At 48.4% G+C, this 27,125-nt stretch overlaps 2 protein-coding genes across 3 annotated transcripts; one reads left to right on the plus strand and one right to left on the minus strand.

The window, feature by feature from the left end:
- Window positions 1-2,545: 2,545 nt before the first annotated feature.
- Window positions 2,546-16,258, minus strand: LOC102082553 (uncharacterized). 2 transcript variants are annotated; one of them, XM_005461895.4, is made up of 5 exons: window positions 15,539-16,258; window positions 8,913-12,958; window positions 7,459-7,582; window positions 5,171-6,043; window positions 2,546-4,139 (listed from the first exon to the last, which is right to left on the minus strand). In XM_005461895.4, the coding sequence occupies exons 2-5, from the start codon at window positions 12,337-12,339 to the stop codon at window positions 3,566-3,568; spliced, it is 4,998 nt and encodes a 1,665-aa protein (XP_005461952.1). In that variant the 5' UTR covers window positions 12,340-12,958; window positions 15,539-16,258; the 3' UTR covers window positions 2,546-3,565. The 2 variants fall into 2 exon arrangements, with proteins under 2 accessions (XP_005461952.1, XP_019204095.1); XM_019348550.2 differs by lacking the exon at window positions 15,539-16,258 and adding an exon at window positions 15,327-15,500.
- Window positions 16,259-19,599: 3,341 nt separating this feature from the next.
- On the plus strand, window positions 19,600-26,742 carry LOC109195784 (proline-rich receptor-like protein kinase PERK2). Its single transcript, XM_019348504.2, has 2 exons — window positions 19,600-20,755; window positions 26,318-26,742. The coding sequence occupies exons 1-2, from the start codon at window positions 20,721-20,723 to the stop codon at window positions 26,721-26,723; spliced, it is 441 nt and encodes a 146-aa protein (XP_019204049.1). The 5' UTR covers window positions 19,600-20,720; the 3' UTR covers window positions 26,724-26,742.
- The last annotated feature ends 383 nt before the right edge of the window (window positions 26,743-27,125 follow it).

Below are 27,125 nucleotides of genomic sequence, written 5' to 3' on the forward strand. Positions count from 1 at the left end.
TTTCCCTAACACAGGTCAGAGCTCCTTAAAATGACATTTTTACAAACGGTTTGATTACTCGACTGTGACACTCTGAGCTCTCTGACACTCTTAAATTTGACACTCTGAATTCAAGTTCAATAACACCAGCATAACACCACACAGGCCCAGAGACCTGGTCGGTGACTGGTTGCTGCACCTGAAACCTCCATGTGATTATTTGGATGAGCAGCAGTCGTTGAGTGTCCGCACAAAAGAGGAAAAACGTCTCCTGTGGAGTCGAACATTTTCCATTTCTCTGTTTGTACAGCGGCGCTGCAACACGAAAAACACCAACCACAGAAAATCTCCTCCAACGTAAAGGCTCTGCTGTACTGTGGCAACCAAAAGATGCAACTTTTATTGTGAAGGCGAGTTTGAGCAGCGGTTGGCGAGTGTTTGCAGACATGTCAGCAATCACGGGGACATCTGTGGGGCCGCACCCTCTTTACAGCTGATTTCAATCAGCAATTTCTGGCAAACCGGTTGGAGATGCTCATTTTTCCCTACAGATCACACATCCTATCACTACACAATCGATTATACACCTCTAAGCATATATGGAAACTTATATCATTAAAAGATTATACTGACTACTAAGTACAATTTTCCATTGACACAACCTCAGGTTGCCGGGGGTCACTGATTGGTCCCTGTGTGAGGGGCCAAGACCTTATTACAGTATCTCATCAACAGCAGCTTCATGAAAACCAGAAAAAGGTCTGAAAGTGATAAACCGTTAGTAAATCTGGCCCTCGTTCCTCATTTTCACTTTTACATCAAGAACAACAAGATTAAATGTGATTAAGGACGATTAGCCTGTCAGACCTTTATCAGCGACATCGTGCATGAAACGGACTTTCAGCCGCTCTCATCAGTGACCTGACACGTCTGCGATGTCTTTGGAAGGTGCTGCCTGTCCCATTTTTTAGCTCAGTGAATGATAACCACATTCATCGTGTAATGATTGAACAACAGGACCACTGCTGGGATGACTGGCAGCTCCACCTGCCTCCCCGCTGGGTGCACTTCGCTTTGGATTCGGAGGGAAATCTCCTGGATTGCTTTGCTTTACAGCACAAACAAAGCTGAAGCGGCGACAAACGGCGGCAGGGAGCGAGGAGAAAAACGTCTCCAGCATGTTTATCCTCCTCAGAAAAGCCAAAGATGGCAGGGGGAGGATTACGAAAGAAGTCTGCAGAAATAAACCCAGTGTGAGACAAAGACGACCAATCATCTCAGCCGTGGTCTCGCTGTTTATGGCACTTAAAACCGAACTACCTGATGATTAAAAATGTTACACATAAAACCTCTGCATGAGTCTAAGACTGCATTTACAATCAAAATCTGGCTGCATAAATAAAAATCAAACTCAGCCATTATTATACATATAAACACTCCAGCCCGCTCTCGCTGCCAGGGCGTCAAATAACGGCGTTTGTCAAACCACTGGTGTTAGAGAAACACAGACCCTTGGGTGTAAACCACAGACTGTATATAAAAGATGGACACAACCACTGTGCTAACAGTTGGTTTAACAAGCCCCATGTGGAGCCTCAGATTGAGCATTTTAGGGGAGGCCCAGCTTTCTGTACTACAACCTGAGTTAGAGATTGTATGTTATGGTCATTTTTCACATGTAGCTGAAAAAACAGTGGCTCCCTCGTGTTTCCACATTCACCTAACGAGTCAAAGCTTCCTGGTTCAGTTGTGGGAGGAGACACAAATCCCTTTGGGGTTGTGTCAAGAACAGTAAGATTCCCCCAAATCAAACATGCTGAAGTAGCTGTTTATTAAAAGAGCCCCAAACCGTAGAAGAGAGTGTAAATAAATAAATCTAATTCTTTGTCATGATTCAGTGATTTCTCAGCACTACATGCTCCCTGCCTGTCTCTGCAGCCTCTGTGTGCTGAGATCTCTGCACTGCATGTTCCATCTGTGCCACACATTAGCTGTTAATAGCGCTACATTAATTGCACCACCCTCCAGCCTGTGCCAGTCGAAGCCACCGAGGTTAGCAACCTGCGGCTGGGAGCATCGCACAGACACAGATACCTACTGATCAGCGCTAAATAACATAATAAAATCCCACCAAACTGTCGCTCCGCCTTCACGGACGGTCTGTTAGTACAGTAACCTCACAGCAGCCATGTTATTGATCGGATGATGTCGTAAAAAATGCTCCAACAGTACAAAAACAGTCCAGATGTCCAGTTCAGGTGAAGCTAGCAGACAGCTAGCAGCTAGAGCCACCTGTGTCACCATCCACCTGTCAGTCAAAGAGGCCACGCCCCCAATAATCTAAACATGTGAGGTCCTAAACCACTCTCCCCCGGTGTAGGGGGGATGTAAACGTGTTTATTTCTGCTGTAAACTTTAACATGGGAGTCTATCACTGCTGGAGCCCCTGCTGGACGTTAGAGGAACTGCACATTAAGCACTGACTTCACAAGTTTTCCACTTGATTCAAACGTGCCAAGTATCCTGAAACATCCTTTCAGTGTGTCATGTTGCAAACATATGACCGCGGTATTTGGTGGATAAAACCAGCCGGCAGATTTTTATTGATCACTGCCAACTCTCCTGCTTCTACAAGTGAATTTGGCAGCTGTTTCAAATTTGACCAACACCAAAAAACACCCAACACGTATCAATGAGACACCAGCAGATTCGACAGAACAGCCGTATTTGACTCCCTTTGAATGAAGGTGCGTTAAACATAGAATATAGCATGTATCTGTAAGCATATTGCTCATTTATAACATTCACAATTTCAGTCTAAGTGATAAATAAACCATTTAAATTAAACTCTATTGTTAAATCCTTCAATTAGTTGTTCACATTCATCACACACACTCACATATATATATATATTAATACTTTGCTCAATAATTATCTCCATGTTCAAAATATATTATCACACTGTTAAATACACTGTAAACTTGGCTGTGATTATAAAACACACCATAGACTGTAGAGATCAAACTCAGCCAGTTTGTAAAAGTCCGTCTTCAAAGATAGTGCTAGACGGGGGGAGCAGGCGACACGTTTACACTCTTACATCCGTAAAACATCAGAGAGCAGCAAAAACCACTTTCTCCTACTCAGATCACTTTACGTATCACTGTGATTTAATTCCAGCATGGCTCTAATGGTATAAGATGTGAAATCAGTCTGAAGGTGGATCCTCCCTTAGAGTACATTCAGCAGAACAAAAATCCAACAGAATTATTCGGATCTGTTATTTTAACAGACGTGAACGTATGAGTGGAAAAACCAACCGACAGTCAGTAAAACTCTACAGGAACGGTGCTGTTCCTGTGAAGACCGTCCCAACTTAAAGTGATATATGATAATAACAATAACTTGTTGACTAACTGAAGAAAATGCAACGCAGCCTTTACAAGGTCATCGAAGGCAACGGCAGCAGCGAGACGCAGAATTCGGAACAGACGGGCAAAAGCTGCAGGTCTACGGGAGCTAAAGGTCGTCTCTACCTTTCTTCAGCCCATCGAAAGCTTCTACAAACAAGCTTTTCTTTCAGAACTCAGCCGGATGACGATGACGACGGTGACGATGACGAAGACGACGAAGATGAAGGGGTGGGCCTGTAGATCTCGCCACCTCCCAGATCAGTAAACCTTCCCGCCGATGACGACGTCGCCTCCCTCTCTTTGTCCTTCTTGCTTCCCGTGCACACCGACCTCTGAGCGGGTTTAAACTGCCACGTCACCTTCTTCGTCGATGACTGCTCCACAGTCGACATCCTCTTCAACGGTGGAGTGGCGGGTTGAGTTGCCGTGGGGACGGACGATGTTGCTGCCATGCTGGTGGTAACCCCGGAAACTCTCCCTGCTCTGCTGTTGTTGTTCCGGTCTTGCTCCGTAAAGAGCTCGCTCAGCACTTCGGGTTCAGTGGTTTCTCCGAATAAGTCCCAGTCGGGTTCGGCGGGCAGCCGCTTCGGACGGCCAGATTTGCTCCCGGCGGCGGAGGTCCTTGAGGAGCGGCTCGGATCGGAGTCAGACAGGTCCGAGTCCCAGTCGCTGTCCCCTGCCACTGAACCGCAACCCAGCACTGACACATCAACAGGTCCCGAACCTGAGCTCTCTGAATCGGACTCCCTAAAAAACAGAAGAGAAGGCCAGATGTACTCCAGAGATCAGAGTAACTATCACACACATTCTCTGGTACCTTCATCATTTGTGCTTTTTAAAAGCAGGCTCACTCAGACTGATGCAAATGATTGATTGGTGTGTTGGTAATCTGTGTGTGATTAAAAATCATATTGATTATTTAAAACCTTTGCCAATCTGTCTCAGAGTGATTGCAGTCAGTCTGAGTCAGACTGTGATTGGAGACAGGTTGCCTCTCACAGGGGAAGATATAACATTCAATGCAATCACTGAGCAACCACCAGTTTCTCCTGGTAACAAGGAGGCCAGCAACCTATTTTTACTCTAGTGTCACTGAGACATTAGCTGACAGCCAAAAGATAGCACAAGAAACCAAAACTGGATGGATGGATGGATGATGGATGGATGGATGGATGGATGGATGGATGATGGATGGGTGGATGGATGGATGGATGTTGGATGAATGATCGGATGGATGGATGGATGGATGGATGGATGGATGAATGATGGATGGATGCTGGATGGGTGGATGGATGGATGGATGGATGTTGGATGAATGATTGGATGGATGGATGGATGGATGGGTGGATGGATGGATGGATGGATGGATGGATGGATGGATGATGGATGGATGGATGTTGGATGAATGATTGGATGGATGGATGGATGGATGATGGATGGATGGATGGATGAATGATGGATGGATGATGGATGGACGGATGGATGGATGGATGGATGGATGGATGGATGTTGGATGAATGATCGGATGGATGGATGGATGATGGATGGGTGGATGGATGGATGGATGGATGTTGGATGAATGATTGGATGGATGGATGGATGGATGGATGATTGGATGGATGGATGGATGATTGGATGGATGGATGGATGGATGGATGTTGGATGAATGATTGGATGGATGGATGGATGATGGATGGATGATGGATGGATGGATGTTTTTTCTAAATGAATACATCTCTTTCAGCTGAGAGGTGAAGTGTAGACGAGTGTATACTCACTTGCCACTGTAGGCTGTAGTTCCTGGAGGGCCCAGCAGGAGGCAGGCTGGAGCTGCCAGGTAGACAAAGCTGTCGGTGCACAGGAAATCTCCCTCTTCTGGCTTCTGTGGGGTGAGCTGCGTTGGCTTGGCGTCCCGGTTGGGGTTAGGCGGATCCACGTGCGTTTTCGTGCCGTGTGTGTGGTGGTGTATACTGTCCTTTTTCACGTCGTGGGCTTCTGTCACTGTGGTGACTTCACCTTTGGAGGCTGGTCTTGCAGACACAGCAAGGTAAACAAAGCTATCCGACTGGACGAAGGGATCTATGTCGCCACAGTCCAGTCCTGATGTTCTGATTGGCTTCTGGTTGGGATCTAGAAAGTGTTTGATTGGCTGCTTTGAAGGAGACAGAGGAAGAGGGGAGTCTATTCCCATGAGGGTGACTTTTTTCCTGGGGGGCATGTCCTCACTTCTCAGAGCCGTGGAGCTCTTAATAACGCTCTGCTCTAACGGGCTCTTGATGACTGAAACTATTCCCATCTTCCCATTCTTCCTTCTGTCCTCGCCTTCTCCCCTCTCTTCATCTTCCTCCATGTTTCCGCGCCCCGCCTCCTCCCTCTCGCCTTCGATGTCTTCCTGCGAGCATGTGTTGAGGAGCGACGGGTAGCACCATTGTAGCTCCGCGCTCTCCTCCCTCCCCCACTCCTTTAACCCTCCGTCGTCCCCATCTTTCTCCAGCGACGTGCTGCTGCTGCCCAGGTCGGAGCCACTGATTGGCTGGTCACTGTCAGAGCCGGCCTCCTCCTGGCTTTGATTGGATAAAGAGAGGAAGACGCCGCTTGAGTCGGACTCCAGCGTCAGGTTGGAGTCTGGAGAGCTGTCCTCTTTAGCAGAGCTGGAAAAAAAGAAAAGGACAGAAGGCGGTGAAGCATCCCCATGTGTGCTCTGCCCCCCCGAAGCCTTTAAAGTGATAACCCACTTTTCAGATCAAGGCCATTGATTTGTTTTAGCCGCACAGCCCCAAGACATTGGCACAGATATCCCGGATGACGGACACATCACGACAAATACACTCACTTTCTAAATTTTACTGCGGCTGTGACACGGTTTGGTTTGTGTCTTTAGTTGTAAGCCATGAGGAATGATCAGGTAGAGACAGGAAAGTTAACTGTGCAGTTTTTAATCAGTTTCTAATGAAACGTGTGACACGTGCAACAGCTTCATATGAATTATTTCATAATGATGCTGATTACAAACACAGTTACAGCAGCTCCAGGCCTCAGAGCTCAGTTTTAAGAACATAATTAGAGATCATTTAGTTGGATGACATTTTAAGCTTAAATGATTCAGCTCATCAAGGTACGGCTCGCTCTGTTCTGGGACGTTCACACAAAAGCTAATAACAGTGAATAAAACAGCAGCTCGAGTCCATTAAACAGACAGTCTGATGTTTTTATTGCTCAGTGAATATATGTGTGTGTGTATATGTGTATATCTGAAATCATATATGAATATCCAGTATTAAACTTTCTTCACAGTTCAGTCACACTAGAGTAAAAATAACCAGGAAAAATTGGTGGCTGCATTGATTTTTTTAAATAAAGTGGTTGGACAGCCAGTTTCGATTGCAAGGCGACTGCACAATCAGTCTGAGACAGACTGGCAAAGGTTTGCAAATATTGCTGTCTAATTTATGAGTGCCAACACGTTGCATCGGTCTGAGTGAGCAGAGCTCGTTTCTGCAGAACCAGACTGGACTCGACTGCATCCTGGTTATAAAAGCGAGTCTTTTTTAAGTTCAGCTGCCATCCTGCAACAACAACGTCACTGTGAAGCGGTTCCTAAATTTCAGTTTCTCACACGTGATCATTTCAAAGGCAGTGACATCACTGGATTCACTGCACAGCTGCAGTAACTTCGGTCATCAGCCGTCATTTTGACTGTAGTGTGATTCTGGCTTAAAATCAGCCTAATGTGTAATTAAACCCACCCTGTTTCTGACTATGACATCAGAATATGACGTAGTTTCATCCATGGAAATCAGTTTTTCTGATCACTTTGACACATTGTGTCCAACATCCTTTAATCTCGGCTCTGTTTTGGTCTCCTCCAGTTTAGAGAAAAAACTCTGCCCATTTAGCTGCCAGTGCTGTTTCTGCACTGGTTCCTGTTCCTGTCAGTAATCCCATTACATTCAAATACGCCTAAATCTGTCCTCAGTTTATGAGACACAGGACAGGCCTTTGAGGGGCGGAGATATGGCTGATCCTGGATTTTAGCCTCCTGCAGTGACACGTTTAGATTCCTTACCTTGTGGCAGCGGTGGACGTCCCAGCAGATTTGGTTGACCAGGAGCCGGGCGGTCTGTCAGCGTCTGTAGCCGGTGAGGCCGTAGTACTGAGCTCCAAGCTGACCTGGGACCTGCTGCCCACCCCTGAAAAGAACATCACATATTTACCTTTTTAAACAGAGAAACAGTTATAATCAGTGCATCCTGCCTTTTCTTCCCCACTGTTTTCTATTCGAGGCTTTCTTTGGTTCCTGGAAGGATCTAAGCAAAGCCGCCGCCGCTGCTCACATGACAATCAAGCAGAAACGCTCCTGTTTTAAAGCCCTGACTTTTCCTTTATGGAGCAGTGAATCTATCACTGCTGCTACAGTTCATGAAGCATTTCCAAATCTCCACGAGGGGCAGGGTCACACCACTCCCTGCTGTGCTGAACAATTATCACTGCTTTTTATATTTTACATTTACATGCAGGAATATTCATCGACACAACTTTGCTGCAAGTGGCTGCACACCTGAAGCTGCAGTTCCTCTACGGTCCAGCAGGGGCTCCAGCAGTGGGAAACAGCTTGGCTCAGGTTTGCCTCCCACAGCAGCGTTCCCAACAGTTTTTCAGTTCCTCACTGCAAACTGTTAAAACCTCCTTCATAAACAGGCTTTTGTGAAGCTTTTATAAAGTTTCCATAGATGATTAATCTTCTCTATTATTGACTTTTGTTTGTGTTTCTTCTTTTCGGCTCTTTTTATGTCTTTTAAATGCTTTGCTGCTGTTTCTTCTAAATTCTCTGAATAAATACATCGATCGGAGGAGCAGGTTTCTGGCACCAGCTCACCACCTCCTGTTTTGGTCCAATAATTCACAGCCAGCATCACAGCTAAACTCTGAGTCACAAACAATACAGAACAGCGACTGAAATCCAAAACCTGCTCAGCGTCTGCAGCGTGATTACACCGACGGAGCACAAACATCGAACACAGAAGCATCTTTATGCGGGCTTCATTTTAAAGGGATTAAACACCTGTTGTTATAAACAGAAATAAAGAAATACAGCGTAAAAATCTGAAAATGTTATCCCGACTGACTCGATTTGGTTTGTTTTATTGGAGCCAAATTCATTTTAATTTGGAACAAGAAGTCAGCGTGTGACTGCGATGACAGATGTTTCATTACTTTCATCCACCATGTTTTGGACTATAAATCCACTTGTGTGGGTCAAATTTCTGCCGCCTCCTCCGAACTCGTGTTTCTTTGTCTCCACCTGTCTTGTTCCCAGTCAGCTCTCAGCTAACAAGGTGGTGTTCACCTTCATCCTGCCTGCATCGTGTTCATCAGTAAGCGTCACTGACTCCTGTGTTTGTATCATCTAACTCATCATGTGATGCTTCAGGCTGCCAGCATGTTTGTCAGGTGTGATTTCTAAAGCGGCGTGAACGTCCGTGTTGAGTGTGAGTTCCTGCAGGTGTGTGTGGTGTTTACCTGTGTGCAGGGCAGCCTTCTCTCTCTGAGGCCCGGGGTGAGTTTGGTACATATCCGCTCGCTCCCTCTGAGGCTCCAGGAGCGCTGGGTACGTTTCCTGATTGTGGGGGTGAGACAGGTCGAGGTGCTCCAGGTCAGCGTCCAGCTCCCGGGCTCTCCTTTCCAGCTCCGTCAGGCTGAGCTCTGAGGCGGCTGAGGACGGAGGGTGGGATCCTCCGAACCCGATGGGGGGTCGGAGGAGAGGCCAGCGCTGCAGGGAGCCCGAGAGGGAGTCTGTATCGCCTCCTGCTCCTCCTCCTGCTCCTCCTTTATCCCAGCCGTCATCCCATAAAGTGTTGACCATCTCAAGGACAGCATCCCAGCTCTCCACCCCTCCTTCCTCGCCAAGTGTGCCTCCTTCTCCTCCCTCCACCTCTCCTTCTTTCTGTAATGTCACCACCACCTCCTCCTCCTCCTCCAAGCCTCGCCCAGCAGTTTCATCCTTTATCTTCATACTTTTCTCCTCCACTTTGTCAGGAGTTATCTCGATATCTCGGCCTTTTTTCGCTTCCTTGTACTTCTTTGCTTTGTCTTGGACTTTCTCTTCGACTGCCATCTCTGCTCTTTCTCGTTTTGTTTCCTCCACCAGCCCCACCCTAACCTTCTCTTTGTCCTTCTCCACTTTCTCCTCCTTTCTGTCTTTCTCTTCTTTCCTCTCTTCCTTCCCTTTCCTCTCCTCCTCAGTCTTGTCTCCTTGTTTTTCCTTGCTCCTGGATCTCTTTGGCTCCTCCTGCTCTCTGCAGATTCTCCAGTGCTCCAAGTTCTGCTCCTTCAGTGAAGCCCTGCCCACCAAACTGGACCCCAGCCCCGGCTCCTGATGGGAGGGCTCTTTGAGCGAGCATCGCCCCACAATACTGGTGGAGTTTGTTATATTTGATAAAGGGTTCTCTGAGAAGTGACCTGCACGGAGGTGGCCGAGTGGGCGTCTCTTCTCCAGCGCAGAGAGGACGGAGGGGAGGGGGGGAAGGATGGGGAGATTGTGGAGCGCTCCGCCTTGACGAACGGTCCTCTTTCTCACAATGATTCGGCGAGGCCACGTGGACTCGATGCCTTCAGCTGGCCCCGTTGATTCGAGGTCTCCGAGCGCCCTGCTCTGCCGCGGGCTGACCACGCCTGGCCGCAGCCCTGTGGCAGTGCCTGGTCGAGTCCTGGAGCTGGACTTGGAGGATTTGGACTTCTTGGATCGTGAACTTTTCTCCACATGGCTGGATTCGGTTTTATCAATGTTGAAAGTCTTTTTCTCAGGTTGATCTGCAGCAGGAAGCTCAGTTTTATCTTCAGCCACAGCGCTGGTTGGATCCTTATCTGCGGTCTTGGTGCTGTTCTTGACTTCAGTGTCAACCCCGCGCTCACTGTTAGTCTTATTTCCTGTCTCACTGCCAGCTCCACCTTCTACTGCTGCCTCAGGCTTAGACGTAGGAGCAGTCTTAACATCGGTCTCAGGTTTTTCCTCCACCCTGAACTCTGCTGCTGCAACAACTTCCTTATTCACTTTAGCTACGTCAGCTTCTGCCTCACTCTGTCTCTCCACCTGCTTTGAAGTTGCCTTAGCCTCCACCTCTGCTCCTCCCTGTGGCTTCATCCCTGAACCACATCCAGCTGCAGGATCTGCTCTACCTCCAGGCTCAGCCCTGCTCTCAGTCACATTTGAGGGTGTAGCTTCAGCGATTGGTTCTGGTTTCGCTACAGCCCTTCCTGGTCTTTCTCCACTCTTTGATGACCCAGTCCTGTGTGCCTCCTTGTTTGCAGATGGAGCCATATTTTCCCTCTCCACCCCAGACTGCACTTTTCCTTCCAAATCCCGCCCCCCTGGTCTTGTTTTCACCTGGGAGCCCATCCTCGTTTCGTTTTTAACGCTAGCCCTGGATCCGTTGTCATACTTGCTCCAGCTCTCAGCACGATGGTGTTCTTGTATTCCTGCCCTCATTTCAGCCTCCATCACATTTCCACCCCCAACTTCGCTCACTAACCTCGGCCCACACCCAGATTTACTATCAACCAACACCAAACCCACGCTTCCATTGTCGTATTTGGAAACCATGCCCCCGCCCACACCTTCAGGACCGACCTTTGACCCAGCTCTGTTCCTACCCACCGCCCCGGTGCCCATTCTGGGGGCAGCACTGGGCGAGGGTGAAGGAGAGGGCTGGGGGAGCAGTAATGGCGTGGTGTCGAGACCCTGGTCGGACTCCAGAAACACCGAGTCTCTGTCCGAACGCAGAGGAACTGGTCGGCCATACCCGAAGGTCGCGAAAGATGTTTCCCTCCTCTCCCGTTCCCGTGCTCGCTCCCTCTCCAGCCTTCCTCTCTCCCTCTCTCTTTCCCATTCTCGCTGAGCCCACCCTCGCTCCATCTCTCTCTCTCTCTCCCTCTCCCACTCCCTTTCTCGCTCGCTGCGTCCCCATCCTCCTCCTCCTCCTCCTCCTCCTCCTCCTCCTCGATCCCTGAGGTCCTGCTCCAGGTCGTGAGCAGACAGTTGGACCAGCGGGGAGCGGTAAGGGGATCTCCTCAGCTCGTGGGGGGGTGACAGCCTGAGGCTCTGTGTTTGGGAGTAATGCCTGGGCTGGATCACGTGGGGAGGTGAACAGCGTAAACTCTGAGTCTGACTGGGTCGAGGTTTGGCGGGGGAGAAGAACACCGGAGTGTGGTAGCCCGAGGAGAGAGGGGAGCCGGAGAAGGGAGAAATGAGGGGGGAGGTGAGAGAGGAGGACTGCCCCCCAGCCGGAGGGTAGTGGCCCGGGTTTAGATATCCACCTCCTCTGTCCATCATTTCAGATGTAGTCAGCTCCAGACACTCCAGGTGCTTCGGAGGCGTGAGGACTTTCCAGGAATGTCGACCATCTCGGCTCTTTGTGCTGTCTCCATGGTGATGGTGGTGGTGATGGTGGTGTTTCTTTGAGGAGGAGGAGGACACCCCCGGAGCTGAGAATGAAGACACAGAGGGAGAAACCGATCGGTTGAACCGCCCCGGCGAATGACAGCCACCGTCATCTCCGTCCTGACCGCCAAGCTTCAGCGAATCATAGATGGCTCGCTCGTCCAGGCGCCGCACGAAGGAGGGGTTTGGCGTTAAAGACCGGGGCTGCGAGTCAAACATGTCGGGGGGCGCTCTGCTGACTCGGAGTGAGCCACTCGTAGAGTAGCTGAAACTGCCCTCACCGCAACCGTCTCGCCGTATGGACCCTCCAGGGTGGTGGTGGTGATGGCTGTCAATCTGCTGATTGATGCACATGGTGTCATAAATGGATCGCTGGGGTATGTAGCCATCCCCGTATCCCCCCTCCATCCCCCCATCTCGCCCTCCCACTCCACCATCCCCAATTCCATGTTTCTCCAGGCAGCAAGAGCTTTTCCTGAAACACCCGGGACGGCTGAGAGGCTTGCCCATGATTGGTTGGATGGCTGAGGGTGGGAGGGGTTGGTGGGAGTCACGGGTGAAGCTTGAAGAGCGAATTGTGAAGTCGTTAATTTGACTAAATCTAAAAGAAAAATTCAGGCAGTGAAGGACGCATGGCAGCTGGGTTTGAGACGGCCATGCCAGAATAAAACGTCACATTCAAAAACATGTTCCTGAAGCGTGTTCTTTCTGTTTTAATGAGAAGTCAGAAGCATCTCTCTGATGATCAAAGTATGACACTCCTGCAACAACGTGGCCCTCCCGTCAAATAATCCATGACATAACAACGGTGCAAACAACATGAGGAATCCGACTCGGAGAAATATTCCAAACAGCTTTCGGAAAACGGCAAGAAAAGATGAAACGGGTCCAGTTTTTATGTCCACACAGTTTCTGTTTTTAGCTCATCTTCTCTCCCACTCTCCCCCCGATGTGCCTGCATTTGTATTTATTCTGGCTGTTTATTGTTCTACGTGTTTGTTCGGAGCCAATTAAATCTTCATCCAGCAGACCGGCAGTCCGTCAGACAGAGCGACGGTGGATGGACGACTGAATCCAGTCAAAGCCTCTCTTCTCATTCTGGACATGCTCGATGATTAGCTTCGTCTGGCTGTGGAGAGAGAAAGCAAATAAAAATAATTTGAATGGAAAAGAGCCTGAAAAAGTCTCTCCGTATGTATCAAAGTCAGTTAGCAGGATATTAGGTAATAATAGCAATGAACACACAATTACAGGGACTCTCATTCAGTTTGACACTAGAAATTCCTTCATTGGTGGTGCTGCACACAGTCCTGTGAGAAAAATGACCCTAACTGGGCTTGAGACTAGCCTGGATATGGCCTTTACTCTGCAGGGAACCTCTAAAGAAAGATGCATTTAGGTTGTGTTGATATTGGAGCTTGACCACTCTCAGGAAGTTAAAGTCTGTATTCGATTTCAAGTTTAAACTGAGAGCGTTTCTCTAAAACTTTCCTCTGACAGTGCCTGCAGAGCATCTGACAAACTCAGGGGAGCAGTGTGCTGTCCAGAACATAGTGAACCATGTCCTCTAGTCTACAGAGTGCTGCAGAAATGAAACCCCATCCACATATAAAGAAATTCACTCGTCCTGCATCACTTTGTGGCTGACAGGTGGCTGTCAGTGGACGTTCCAGGATTTGGTTGGATAGGTAACCCGCTAAAGTCCTGCAACAGACTGGCAACCTGTCCGAGGTGTATTCCACCTCCAGCCTGTGACAGATGGAATATGCTCCAGTGGAAGAAGATGGATGGATACTGTTGTGAGTAGTCATTTCAGTGACTCCCCTCAAAACTGAGATAATTCAAGCTAAGCTGAGGTAATTCAATGAAGTTTGAAAATATAGGTCACTGCTGGAGCTTAAACCTGACCAAGTATTTTTGGAGCCTCACACTAACCCTCTACCCTATCTAAATACAATCAGGTACTTTTGGCTCCTACACCTACTAGTATACGTTTACTCTAGTAGATTAGGTTTTTTCCTGAGACTAACAAGAGATAACTCATCAACTCGTTAGGTTTCAAAATCATTAAATTGTTGGGCTTAAACAAAAATCTCCTAGTCTAAAGCTAACCTGGTACTTTTTTAGCCTAAACATAACTGAGTACTTTTTGATCTTAAACACAACCAAGTATTTCCTGCCCTAAAGCTAACTTAGTATAATTGAACCTAAAGGTAACCGCATACTCATGGTGCTTAAACCAGGAGTATTATTAGCCTAAAACTAACCAAGTACTTCCTGATCTAAAGCTAAGCCAGTATTGTTTTTAGCCTAAATGTGACTGAGTACTTTTGGAGCTTAAACCTAATGAAGTACTTTTGTTGCCTTCACTTGAGTACTATTGCTCTAGTATGAAAGTTATGTTTAGCTAACCATAGCTACTTCTTGAGCCTAAACATAGCTGAGTATTGTTTTGGTCTACATGTAACTGAGTACTTTCAGCCTAAACCGAGTCAAATAGTTTTGGTGCCTCAGTGTAAGCAAGTGCTTTTTACCTAAACAGACTGGACACTACTTTTTGTGCCTGAAGCAAATGAAGTCGAGTCTAAAAGCAAGCTTGGGACTCGAGTCCTGACCTCGTGTGTCACAGCTGAGAGTTGCATATTTAAACCCGGCTCATTCGCACACTCACCGGCACCAACATCCACAATTACAGAGGTGCTAACATCATCCTGGCCACTTGCTGGTGCTATTAAAAAAAGGCTGTTTAGCTAAACTCCGTGGATATTTTACACAGGTATAGTTCTTACAGCCTAAAAGGTGAGATGTCCTTTCAGGACAATGATGTTAATGCAGCACCAGCTGCTTTAACGTTCGATGAAAATAAATTTAAGATGGCGTCAATATTCCTGCGAATGATCCATTTTAATATTAGAGCTGATTTTCCATTTTTGGTTTCAGGTTTAATGTACTAAAGTGGTCCATCACATAGCATTCGTTTGCGCCTCATAGACTTTCACAAACAGGACGTATTGAGCCCAAGTCTAATTATTAAAACTCAGGGTAACTATGTCTGCCCTGCCAGTAAAAGGTGCATACTTTAAGGTGCAATCTCAGGAGAAATCCAGTGTTTTTTATATAATAATCTCCAAGTGGATGATGAATGAAAATAGAATTACATAAAATAAATGAACTGCTCCTCCTGCACCTGATTTTGGTCCTTGTTAAATTAAGCCTCGGTTACCTGAGGAGGTAAAGTCCGGGTGACAAACTGTACCAGTAAACGTACAATAAGCTACTTGATTTTCTGCAAAAGGCTGTTGAAATGTTGACATCCAGCACACAAACTGAGAGATGTGCTAACCTCAGAACCACAGCAGGCGAAAAAAGTTCAAATCACAATTTACAGATTCACAAACTGAATGTGGAGAACTTGTCATCTCCACATGAAGAGAACTGATTGACTCGTGTTCTGAAAAACATCTTCAGAAAGCTTTTCACAGTCCTCGCACTCATACCCGTCTCCAGCGCGGCGGTGAGCACTCGGGGCTGTCTAATTTCCATCAGCCGTCAAAGAAGCCTATTGATAGTTGAGAATAATTCCAGGTCTCTCTAGCTCTTTCAGCCTTCGTTCTCAAGCATCCTCTCCCTCTCTCCTCTCCTGCTCTCTTTCATCGCTGCCACCGCCACCTGCTCTATTTTCCAAACCAATCAATAGAAAAGCCAGAACCTTATCAGCGTGGTCACAGTCAGTCAATCCACTCCGTCGATCTCAGTCCCATCCCGCTGGCGTGCTGTCATCCCGCTTCAAATCAGCATCCTCGTTTGTTTTTCTTAACTGGCATCTCTGCCCTGTCGCCGCTCTCTCTCTTTATCTCTGCTGTTTTTCTGTCTCTCTCTCTCTCTGCTGTGAATCATGCCTTCTGTCAGTGGAAGGTTTTTTTGACAAGCGCTCTCTCTGCCAGCCAACACACCAACGCAAACCCTCCTCCTCCTCCTCCTCCTCCTCTCCCTTTCACTCTCTCTCCCTACTAGCTTTTCTTCTCCTCGACTCAGCCTCCCTCCCTCCCGTTTGCACTCCACACAGCTTCGGGGCTTTAAGAGCTTTGGAGCTGCAAAGAGACCAACTTCTCCTCTCCATCTGCCTCTCTTTTCTTTCCATCTCATCCCTCGTTCATCATCACTCTTTATCTCTCCCCTTCTCTCATTACCTTCTAGATTTAGTTTGACCTGAGTGGGTTACCCGTGGGAAATCATCGCCATCATACGTTTTAGAAATGAGGCAACGAAGGAGAAAGAAGGACAGTCAGATCTATCTATCTATCTGTATATCTATCTGTTCTGTATCTATGCTTCGGACTCCCACACTCTCTTTCTTCCCTGGCTCGCTCCATCCCTCTTGTAGCCCTCTCAGTTTGCCCTCTACCTCCCACTCTTCACCTCCGCGTTAATGCAACAACACGCATCGGTGTGGAGGCGGCAGGGAGAGTGAGAGCGACACACAAAGAAACAGCAACAATGGGTACGCACATTACTGTACACTGCAATTTAAAAGCATCATCATCAGCGGCAGCGTTTGACCATAAACAGCTGTGGATGGGTTTATTTTTTACCACCAGGAGACATAATGCACGCCTGTACCTGTGTGGTACGACAGGTACGCGCTCTGCACGCACTCTGTTTGGTTCCATTTTGTGGTGAATGAATAGAAGAGGAAATGTTCACCATGTTTGGGCAAAATAAGAATTAAATAACACACGTTAATAAACGGAAAAGAGCCACCCACAGCAACACAAATTTCCTCCACTAAAGAGAAGAAAATGTCAGCGTGCTGCCCACGCGCTTTGATTGACAAGTGAGCTCAAGAGATCAGAAACGCGCCGCAGTCACACTTTAAAACCTCTGCCAAGGCTCCACTTTAGTAAAAGCTTTTCCTCATTTCCTCTCAGGAAGCTGCTCTGCTGCAGCTGGATGTTCATATTAAACACGGCTGATTTCAAATAATGACATCACTGCGAGTGCAAGCGAGAGTTTTGACTTTTCCATCTGTATGATGTCATAGAAGGGGCGTGTCGTTAATATGGTCGTCATGCAGGTCTATAGAGGTTTGAACCATCGGTTACCAGGGAAACATGATTATTCCCTGGCTGGTTGGCGAGTGGTTGGTGATTGGTTGCTGGAGTTTGCTGTGAAATCATTGGCTAAAACCAGAGGTCTCTGTAGTTTGCATGGAAGACGCAGACTGGGTGAAAATTGTTTCGCTTAATGCGCTTTATAATCCGAAAAATACGGTAACTTCTACCTTCCTTTAGCATGAAGTCCAACTTTTGTGCGATGGTTTGCATCTTCCTCTGCCTTTTGGGTGCTACCGCAACCTTTAGTCGACAGTGTTGTGTTTGTTGGGGAGAAAACTTACAAGCATACAGTGCAGCTCTTTAGAGTCACACTGCTAAGATTTATGTTTGACAAGCTGAACGCATTCTGTACTGTACAGGAGACACGGCACGAGGTTGATTGACAATGGTCTACAGCCAATCAGGGCGCAGAACACAATGCGCTGTACAAAACAAACAAACAAAAAAACATGCTAAATTGCAAAAAAAATCTGCGAAAGGTGAACCGCGTTATAGCGAGGGACCACTGCATAACAAAATATTTAAAAAGTTAAAAACATGTTTTTTAAAGTGTCTTTTGAAGTTTGCTGTAAGAACTTTTACTCTGAAGCTGGATTTTGTCATTTCTCATTTCTCATGGAAAAAAGTTTCATGACTGCTCGGCTGTTAGTTAGCAAATATTTGCAGATAAGTCAGTGTCTGCCACACAGACTGTGGGCAACCAAACCATCACAGAGCCAATCAAAGATAGAAGCAGGAGAGATGAGCTTCCTCTGGTTTCAACTTTAGAGAGAGAGGGTGAGGAGGGGCTCAGAGTAGACCACTGCTCCTCAAAGGGGCCAGCTGAGGAGGTTCAGGTGTCTCCTTGATGCCTCGTGTCCGTATTTCCTGGAAACTCCTCACTGCCCATTTAGAAGAGCTGGAGGAAGTGGGTGGGGAGATGGAGGCCGGAGCATCCCTGCATGGATGGATGGATGGATGGAGCACTTTCCCGAATCCATTACTGCAGTGAGGCTATTTAGGCTCACTAAGTATTTAGCCAGTGGATGGTTCTGAAAGCCAGCAGGAGACCTCACTGCACAGTCGAACATTAAGGCAGCAGTTAACATGCATTAGACTGATTTCATTTATTCTTTGGAGGGAAAATCTTTTCTAAAAATGTATTTCATTAAAACTGGGCCAGTCGTCTCCGTGACGCTCGTGTGATTGACACACAGACTGACTCACACTCGTCTTTATTATTATGCTGGCTTGCAATGTGAGCTCGAGCGGTGTTGACTCTGCGTGTCTGCTGAGACGTGATGGACAGAAACGTTCGTCTGTTTGAGAGCAGCCTGTAAATCTGTGTGCACACTGCACAGCTGTGCATGCTGGGCTTCATAAGAGGAACATCTGTGAGAGCATGAAGCCCCGGCGAAAAGTAAGCTTTAAGTGTGAGGAGCTTAGTGCTTCTCTATTTTCATATCTACACCTTTACGTGAAGTTTTCAGTCCTCAAAAAGTCATAACTGAAGAACTGTGAGGGCAGCGGTAGCAGGGAGCATTAGCTGATAACTCCACCCTCACATCCAAATATGGACATTTCCTGAAACACAAAAACAACACGGCAGCATCCAAAACACGACCTCTGAATCTTAAAAATCAGGCTCCAGAAACCAAAGACAGCTGCACGCACCTTTTATATACAGTCTTTGTAATGTTACATATTCCATATGTGTTTGTAAATATGCGCCGCCTTTCACAGTGCTTTATTCGCTCCGTCAGTCACGTCTTTCTCCGTCTGGAACAAAAACCTCATGCTGTACAAACAGCTGATCCTCTCATTCTTTCACTCCTTCCACGTCATCTGTAGAAAATGTTGACACGCCGTCAAATCCTGCAGCTGGCTCCCAGTAAACAAATGAATCACCTAAATCAAATGCTTGGTTGCCATTTCAGCTGAAACAGAACGCAGATAAAAGACGAGGTTTGAAATCTATTCAGACGCATCCCAGCAGGCCTCTGGGGCAGCATATGGTGGCCTGTAACTGACACATATCCTACAATCATGCTTTCATTGTGAGATCGGCCAGGCACAGCAAAGCGCCAGCACGAACGTCTTACAAAATACATCACATTACATCCATTATTCATTATAATCTATGGCACGTCCAAGCTTCGATGAACAGGAGCTGATCTGAGAAATGCATGTGCAGTAATTTATGCACATCAAGACCCTCACATGCCTCGTTCGATGCTCCAATCAGCGATCTTCTCTGCAGCATTAATCAGTTTTCACTTAGTCTGTGATTTTTCCACAGACTGTAAATGCAAGATGGACGTTCAGTCCTGAAACCAGCGACTGTAAACCCGTCTGAGCTCAGCTGATCAGGACGCTCATTTTCTCACAAACCTCAATACAATCAGACTTCAGAGGAGGCGCCCCCTGCTGGGCGTTACAGAGAGAAGGTTTGAGGCCCTGAGCTTATACCCGGTCTCTGGAGCTGATCTGTATTTTTTAAATGGTCGCATTTCATGCAGCTCACCAGAAAAATCAGTGAGAGGCGGTAAAATCATTCAGGTCAGCCTTCAGTCTAAGGTCAGGTCTGTTTTGGCGTCGGCGGCGTGATTAAACAGCGGTGAGGGCGAACGTTACCGTGGCCACAGTGGGCTCCCTGCTGCTCGAGCAGCCGAGGATAAAAACAGTGAGCTGAAAATGACCGAGCGTGACTCTTGGTGTGTCTGTAATGAGGTTTCCTGGTTTCATCCCAGGTGAATGTTGTGGGTCGCAGCGCCCTCTGGTGGATGCTCACTGATGCTGACCATGTAGTGTGAAGTCAGCTTCTCACCTGGTTTTTCATGTGAGTAGTGGAGGCTGTCGGAGTGAAAAATGATCACACAGGAAGCAGCTGCACACTCACCACACATGAATGCACCATGTACGTGTGTGTGTGTGTGTGACCACATATGCATGTCCACCATGCACCGTTAAAGTTTTACAGTAAGTGCAGCCATCAGAGCAGCAGTGGGGGGTTAGACCTACGGACCGAGCTTCTGTAGCTTCTGCACACGCTGCAGAGTTTCTGATTAACATCACCGCTCACTCTGCAGCTCTGTCTCCCAAACCTGCAAACATGAAGTCTTCCTGCCACACACACTTTAATTTGAGCTATCAGTCCAATCTTAATAGTTTCTTTGGGCAGGAATGTCTTCAGGGGGAAGAGAGAAAAGATAAGCTCAGATAGGAGGAGGTGGAGAGAAGCAAAAGCAGAGTTTCTATTGTAAATGTGAGCAGGGAGGAGGAGGAGGAGGAGGAGAACGGGGTCAACAAAAAAAAGAGTGACGCCTGCAGGAAACATGAAGTCCAGCATTCCAGAGTTTGAGCGGAGAGCATCTGGAAAAGTTTAAAAGTAGAGAGGGGAGGGGAGAAGGGGCGGGGAGGAGGCAGAGTCGTGTTTCCGAAAGATGTAAAAATGCAGAAATTCAAAGGTCTGATTGAGCAGCCGAGTTGAGAAAGAGCAGGATCGGCTGCAGAGCGATGAAGCAAAGAGAGCGTGTCACAAGCTAAGAAGAGGCAGAGCAGGGGAAGTCTGACCAAAGTGCTCGGCCTCTTCCTGCCTCACGAACAGCTCAGGAAGTCGAGGCTTAAACACAGGGGAGGGCCGACACACAGGAACATATTTTCCCCTTTGCCTTGTAGTCTCTCCTTATTCAGGCCTGCTCCGATCAACAGGAGGAGGAAAGAAGGGGGCAAAGAGGAGGCGGGGTTTTCGATGGAGCTGAGAGAGACGGAGCAGTCAAACAGTCAGTCGCCGGCGTTATGATGGAGGCCAGCGTCGTTCCCCAGGACGCAGGGTGAGTCTGACGGGGGTCTGCGAGGACATGTACGGGTGGAAAAAGCAGCGAGGAGCAATTTTGAGTGAGAGGAAAGGGGGATGGTGCTGCGGTGTCGGAGTAGAGGAGGGAGTCGGGGGTCGAAAGTCAGACAGGAAAAACAGATGTGATGACTCACTCGCTCATATTTAGGTCAGTGTCCTCCCAGAGTGGGGGAAAAATCCAGATTCTGTGCAGGTTTGGAGTCTGTTTCCACACTTCCAGGGAAGAGTTAGAGAGGTCTGAGTTGATGTGAAGTGGTCCAAAAAGGCGCATTGACTGTTATCACATCTGAATGTCAGCGTAATGCTTCAGGATTTAAACTTAAATTAAAAAGTCTTCAGTAGTGAGCGTCAGGACAAAAACCTTCCCTCATGGAGCGTTTCTGAGGTTTACTGCGAGGAACGATTATCGCTCGATTATTGCTCCTAATCCCAATTTTAAATTTGGTTTGTTTAATTTGTCAAAGAATCAAAGACCTTGTGTAAACGATGGAAGTCGAAAGCACCTAAAGCTGCAGTTCCTCTAACGCCCACTAGAGGCTCCAGCAGAGGCTCCCGAGATAAAACGTCCAACTTTACAGCAGAACGAAAGAAAAACTGTTTTGATCTCTGTAGATAACTTCCTATTTGACTTGTATGAAGGCTTAAAGTTTGCATTATTGGGGGCGTGGCCTCTTTGACTGACAGGTGGATGGTAACACAGGTGGCTGCAGCTGCTAGCGGTCTGCTAACTAGACCTCTCAACGTGTTTGTGCTGTTGGAGCATTGTTAATGACATCTGACCAATAATATGGCTGCTGTGAGCTCACTGTACTAACAGACCGTCCCCAAAGGCGGAGCTCCAGGTGTGGTACACAGTGAAGTTCCAGGAGTTTGATTGGATGTTGTAGAGCACTAATTAGTAATCAGCAGGTCTGTGTGATGGTCTCATACAGTCTACAATCATGGCAGCACTCCTCCCTCGTTTCTAAAGATAATTTTTCAAACTGAGGAGTCCAAAACCGACGGCTGGCTAGGTCCATCTTTTATATACAGGCTATGTTTAAACCCGCATTCTGTGTAATGTCCAGCAGGGGGCGACTCCTCTGTCGCTGCCCTGAAATGAGCGTGCTGCTCTGTGGAGTTTCTCCTCTCGTGTGGAGATGATGGTTGTTGTTAGTTTCTCACTCAGCTCGTCCGTGTCCAAATCACCATGTTATCGAGGCCGTACGTCGGCGGGGAGAGCGAGTGTTGTTGTGCCGAAGGCTCGGTCACCGCAGAGTCAGCGGCGGGTGAAGTATTGTGCTGCTTTACTATGCTGCAGTATCACTTCTTCATTTAAAAGTCCTCGGGGATAAAAGGCCCAGATAACTCATGTATGAGATGTAAAAGTGGATGCTTACATATCACAGGACTGTTACTGAAACCTGCAGAGCTCACGTGTGACTGCATCATTTCAGCAAAAACTGCAGTGGAGTAAAAACTGATGCAGTAACTGTAAAAGTCTGAGCCCACCCACCCATCCATCCATCCTTTCCTCAGGTTGGTCGTGGGGGCAGCAGAGGGCTCTCTGGGGGGCTCAGACCTCTTTTGCTGCTTTTCTTGATGTCTTCATGTTTTTGGTCAGTGAAACAAACTAGAAGGCCTGACCTGCAGCGACAGGCTGCTGTCAGACCAACACCGTCACCTGCACGTCCATATCTTTGAACAAGCATAAATAACCAACACAGCGTTTAGCCTGTGCACATTTATAGAGTTATAGTTTCTTCTTTCTTGACATTTGATGCGTTTGCGGCTGCAGGAGCAGGTCACAGATGCCCGTCATCGTCTTCACAAGCTTTTATTATTTATGTACGGGCTGGTCCTTATTAGCAGTCAGGGCACTGTTTACTCTCCATACAAACACTCTCATGCACCGGGGGCGGCTCAGGGCTCAGTGTCCTGCTCAAGGATACTTCAGCACGCAGACTGGAGGAGCCGGGGATCGAACTACCGACCCCACCCGTTTACTCATTGACAGACTGTAGTGGTCGAACACTTTTCAGCCTGATGATTTGGAGGCAGCACGTGTGAACCAGCCTAACAACCATGAAAGACAGGAAGTATCAGAGGCCGTCCTGCTGGCTGTAAAGCGTTGCGCAGGAAGTGACAACCTTCCCGTGCAGTCAGGCTGAGTTCAGCGTCTCCACCCCTGACCTGCACAGATGCTTTAAACAGAGGTGCCGATGGAGTCCTGCGTGGTGGTGTTTAATCGTCTGACATCTGATGACGGGATGTTGGCGTGGAGCGCCACATGGACACCCTCACCCCCATGATCGCCTTCATGTTGCTCCTTGTTCCTCCTTTGAACAGGTTAAGCACATCCACAGTTCGGGACCATAACCATTCCACTCGTATGACATCACCACCCAGACTGCATTGCAACATAAACCACAGCAGAGCGCGAGTGAAGGCACTGCTTCATGTTTAATAGAGTCAGAGCAGATCGAGTGTGGACTTTAAACCTGTGTCAGGTAAAGACGCACCTCAGTGGTGTGATGGGTGTAGGCCGTTTCTAACGTCTCCTCCACTGGAATCAAAGGTGGAGTAAATGTGCGTGTGTGGTGTTTCCATGTGGTCAGCAAACATGAATCAAACACAGGATGTCTGCTTCTGGTCACAGCTCGAAAATTCAGCTGACTGAACGATTTATTGTCCTGCCTGTCTTCCTGTGAGCAGACGCGGCACTTCTGGCCTGTTGGGCTGGGATCGGTTAGTCACATGATTTCATCAGCCTGAAATCCACTGAAGACATGTCTCAGTGGAATCGACTGGGTCTTTTTGTAAGAACAGCTGAGAGACGGATGGCACCGAAGCCCCAGCAGCTCCTTTCAGACGCCGTCCCTCTCAGGACCTCCTCCAGCTTTTCCTGGAGACAGTTGAGTGATGTAATCTCTCCACTGTGTCCCGGCTTTCCCCGAGATTCCCAAAGGAACATAGATCGGCGGCTAAATCACCTGCATGCTGTGCACGACCACAGACCGGTTCAGGGTCCACGTCCTAAAGACACTTTCATGCACGCTGCACCTCCATGAGCTCGTCCTCACTTCTGCTTCATCCCTTTGGACGGGCATGTCTCTGACACTTGGGCACCAAACAGGTCTAATTAAAGATCCCCCCCCCGGCTGTGTGTAACAGCTGCTTTAAACACAAACACGAGGAGCTCAAGAACAACACCTTACGTCACTCTGCTCATGTAACTGTCAGCTACCTGCTGTCATTTACAATCGCCGGCACTCTTTTCATTGCAGAAGGGGAAGTCAGCAGAGGAAGCCATAAAGCAAACGCTCGCTGATGGCGCCACTCTCAGCTGAGTCTTTGTTATCTACGGGCCGCGAACAGCACTTCAAACTCAGCTACGGAGACAAACGTAAGTTAGCATGACCGTGCTGTAACGTACTGCTAGCAACTGTTCGTCTATTTATAGCCAAACCACCAGACCACTGAAGATAAGGCAGAGGTAACTCAGACTGCAGCAAAGGTAGATAAAGGCTGCAGCCTGCAGCGTGCAGGTGCATGCTGGGATTTTAATAGAACAACATAGGAGGCCCCGAGTGACGGGGGGATCCAGGTGACCCTGACCCCTCAGAGGGTTAACGAGAAGAAACAGATCTTCTTCTTATATGTGGCAAACTGCAAGAGGAAGAAAACAAGTGTTGTGAAAGTGTTTCTTTTCGTGTTTCTTGCTGTCATCTGGACCGCTGAGTGAGTCACCTGTCAGGTAGCAACACACACACCTGGAAACCCAACATCCACCTTCAGCCACGAGGAGCAAAGACAGTGAGACGGATGCAGTCAACCAACCACAGAGCTCAAAGAGGCTGTGATGGTTTGCACGTGTGCAGAGGAGGGAGAGGAGGATGAAGATGGAGCTGCCAGGCAGGAGGAGATGAGGAAGACCTCAGAGGAGGGTGATTGGGACAGAAGAAGAAGTTTTCTCTCGTGCCACTCCTTCCCCGCTCCGTCCTCCGTGTTGACGTCCTGATGGGATCTTTGTTCTGTTTTTTTCACTTCCCTGCTGTGAGCACAGAGACAGCAGGAGCACCTGTCAGACTCACCTGGCAGGTAAAGCCAGGTAGATGCAAACACTGCAGGCGGGCCGTGCATTCACCTCACAACGCGATCAGAAGAACTGATGGTAACGATGTGCAGACATCAGGGGAGGACTACCTTACAACACCAACCTGCTATTTTGGTCTCTGTTTGGTAACCACAGGTCGAGATGAACTGTTTTCATGCCCACGTGACCACAGACTTCCTCTAACAGCATCACGCTGTGAGGAGCAGCTCCCTGACACACACAGACACATGCCCTGCTACCCGTGTGTGAGGCTGAGGAAGGACACGTGTCAAACACGCCTGTGTGCTCATGCTGGATGAGCTTTTATCGTTTCATAGCCTTAAAAAGCCAAACCGGTGACCCCGTGACCCCTAGAGGCTGCGCTGTAATGTCAGATGACGTGATGTAAATGAATCACTTGCACTGACAAACCCCAGAGACTGCTCTCATCAGCTGCTGTTGTCCTGTGCTCCGGTTTCTGATCCACCGCTAACATCTGTGTGGTTTCCAGGCTGCTGTGAGCGAGGAGCTCTGAACGGCGCAGCCAGTCACAGCGGCGAGTGACGAAGTCTCTTAGATTCAATTAGTCTTTATCTTCTCTCTAAGACTTAAACGCCTCAGCTGAAGGCAATGGGATCTCATTTTCAGCTTTCTGAGGATGCTTCACCTCTCACCTGATGAGCTCTAGCATCCTTCTGTGGTTGGCACGTCGGAGGCGGTCCTGAAACTCACCACGCGAGACACAAAGACTTCACACCTTAGCTCACATGACTCAGACTACAACACACCCCGGGCCTTGACAGGCACAGGATGAGTCAGTGATACCACGACCTTGGCATCAGACTTCACCTCCTAACATCCACATGGTCACCAGCACAGCTTGGGTTAGCATCCATCCATGTTCCAGCCCTCGCTCTCGCAGGGAGACCCTACCTGGGGCAAACTGGCCCCAACAACATACCTGCAGGGCCCCTCAGGTGTCTTTATAAGCACCTTAAATCAGCAGACACAAAGTGCTGCACACGACACTGAAAAAATAAAACAACTATAACACAAATGAAACCAGACTCAGGAGCTGGTCATGTGACCTGCGAGCTCCGTCAGGGTTCACAGAGGGGTGGTAGGAGTGGTCCCAGCAGCAACAGAAACGTGGCGTTCGGTGATAGTTCAGCTGGTGTTTGAGGCCCGCTCCGCCGTCTGGATGCTTTCTGAGTCGGCTGTACTGGCGTTAAGTCAGATGTTTAACTCCGCCCCTTTAAAGCCAGCGATGATGCCAGTCATTATAAAATCTGAGACACGCTCAGAGAACCTGAAGCAGCAGCAGGCGTGTTTTAAAAGGCGGGGCCTGGGCCCAGCAGGTGGGCCGTCCTCTCAGTGTGGTTAAAGTCCGAGCAGCTGTTCACATGAAACATCACCAGCCAGCTGTCACTCTGTTTATTGACCTTTGACCTTTTCTCTTTGCAGCCCTGTGACAGGACCACTCGACCCTCCCTCCCCGCTCCCTCCACCCTCGCTGCCCTCCCACCTGCCGCCCCGGCCGTGTCGCCCCAAACCTCCACCTTCCGCAGTCAGGAACTCCCATCTCCCCTCTCGACCTCCTCTGCCTCCATCCACCCCTCCGTCCCTCCCTCCCCCTCTCCCTCCTGTCCACGCACCTCCTACCCCATCTTTGCCTCCCCCTCTCTCACCTTCCCCTGTCCCCACTCCTGCTCCTTCCCTCCTGTCCTCTGTCTCCTCTGATCTGACGCCAACTTTCTCTCCTCCCCCTCTTCCTGCTCCTTTGTCTCCTACACTCCCACCCCCCTCCTCTCCTTCCTCACCCCTCCTCCCCCTGTCTTCCCACCAGCCTCACCGGCTCCTCCGGTGCTGAGCTCAGTGGACCGGCTGGTCGGGAGCACCTCCGTGTGGCGGCCCGAAGGCCTCAGCCGAGAGCAAACCGCCAGGATACTGGAGGAGGAGCCAGCTGGGGTGAGACACACACGCACGCACGCACGCATACACACACATGCACACACACACACACGTGCACACACACACACACGCACACACACGCACACACACGCACACACAGGTATCTACTCTACAATGGGCGTCATTTGCAGGGTAAATAACCTTTACTGTGATGGAAATCAGTCATCATCAACAGCAGAAATATGAAATGTTTGAACTCCAGTACAGACGGTTCACATGTTTAACAGGTTTAAAGGTTATTACTTTCTGAAATGAGGGCCTGATATCAGACACCATAACTCTTTACCTCTGACTCACATCT

Source organism: Oreochromis niloticus, linkage group LG19 (genome assembly GCF_001858045.2).
Source record: "Oreochromis niloticus isolate F11D_XX linkage group LG19, O_niloticus_UMD_NMBU, whole genome shotgun sequence".
NCBI lineage: Eukaryota > Metazoa > Chordata > Actinopteri > Cichliformes > Cichlidae > Oreochromis > Oreochromis niloticus.

Bases quoted from the DNA above. Each gene is read 5' to 3' on its own strand.
- LOC102082553 (XM_005461895.4), bottom strand. From the start codon at position 12,339: ATGGGCAAGCCTCTCAGCCGTCCCGGGTGTTTCAGGAAAAGCTCTTGC. The intron at 7,583-8,912 runs GTAAACACCACA...TGTTCTTTTCAG, and splicing joins GAAGGCTGCCCTGCACACAG to GGGTGGGCAGCAGGTCCCAG. The intron at 6,044-7,458 runs GTAAGGAATCTA...CTTTTTTTCCAG, and splicing joins ACGTCCACCGCTGCCACAAG to CTCTGCTAAAGAGGACAGCT.
- LOC109195784 (XM_019348504.2), top strand. From the start codon at position 20,721: ATGATGGAGGCCAGCGTCGTTCCCCAGGACGCAGG. The intron at 20,756-26,317 runs GTGAGTCTGACG...TTCTCTTTGCAG, and splicing joins GTCGTTCCCCAGGACGCAGG to CCCTGTGACAGGACCACTCG.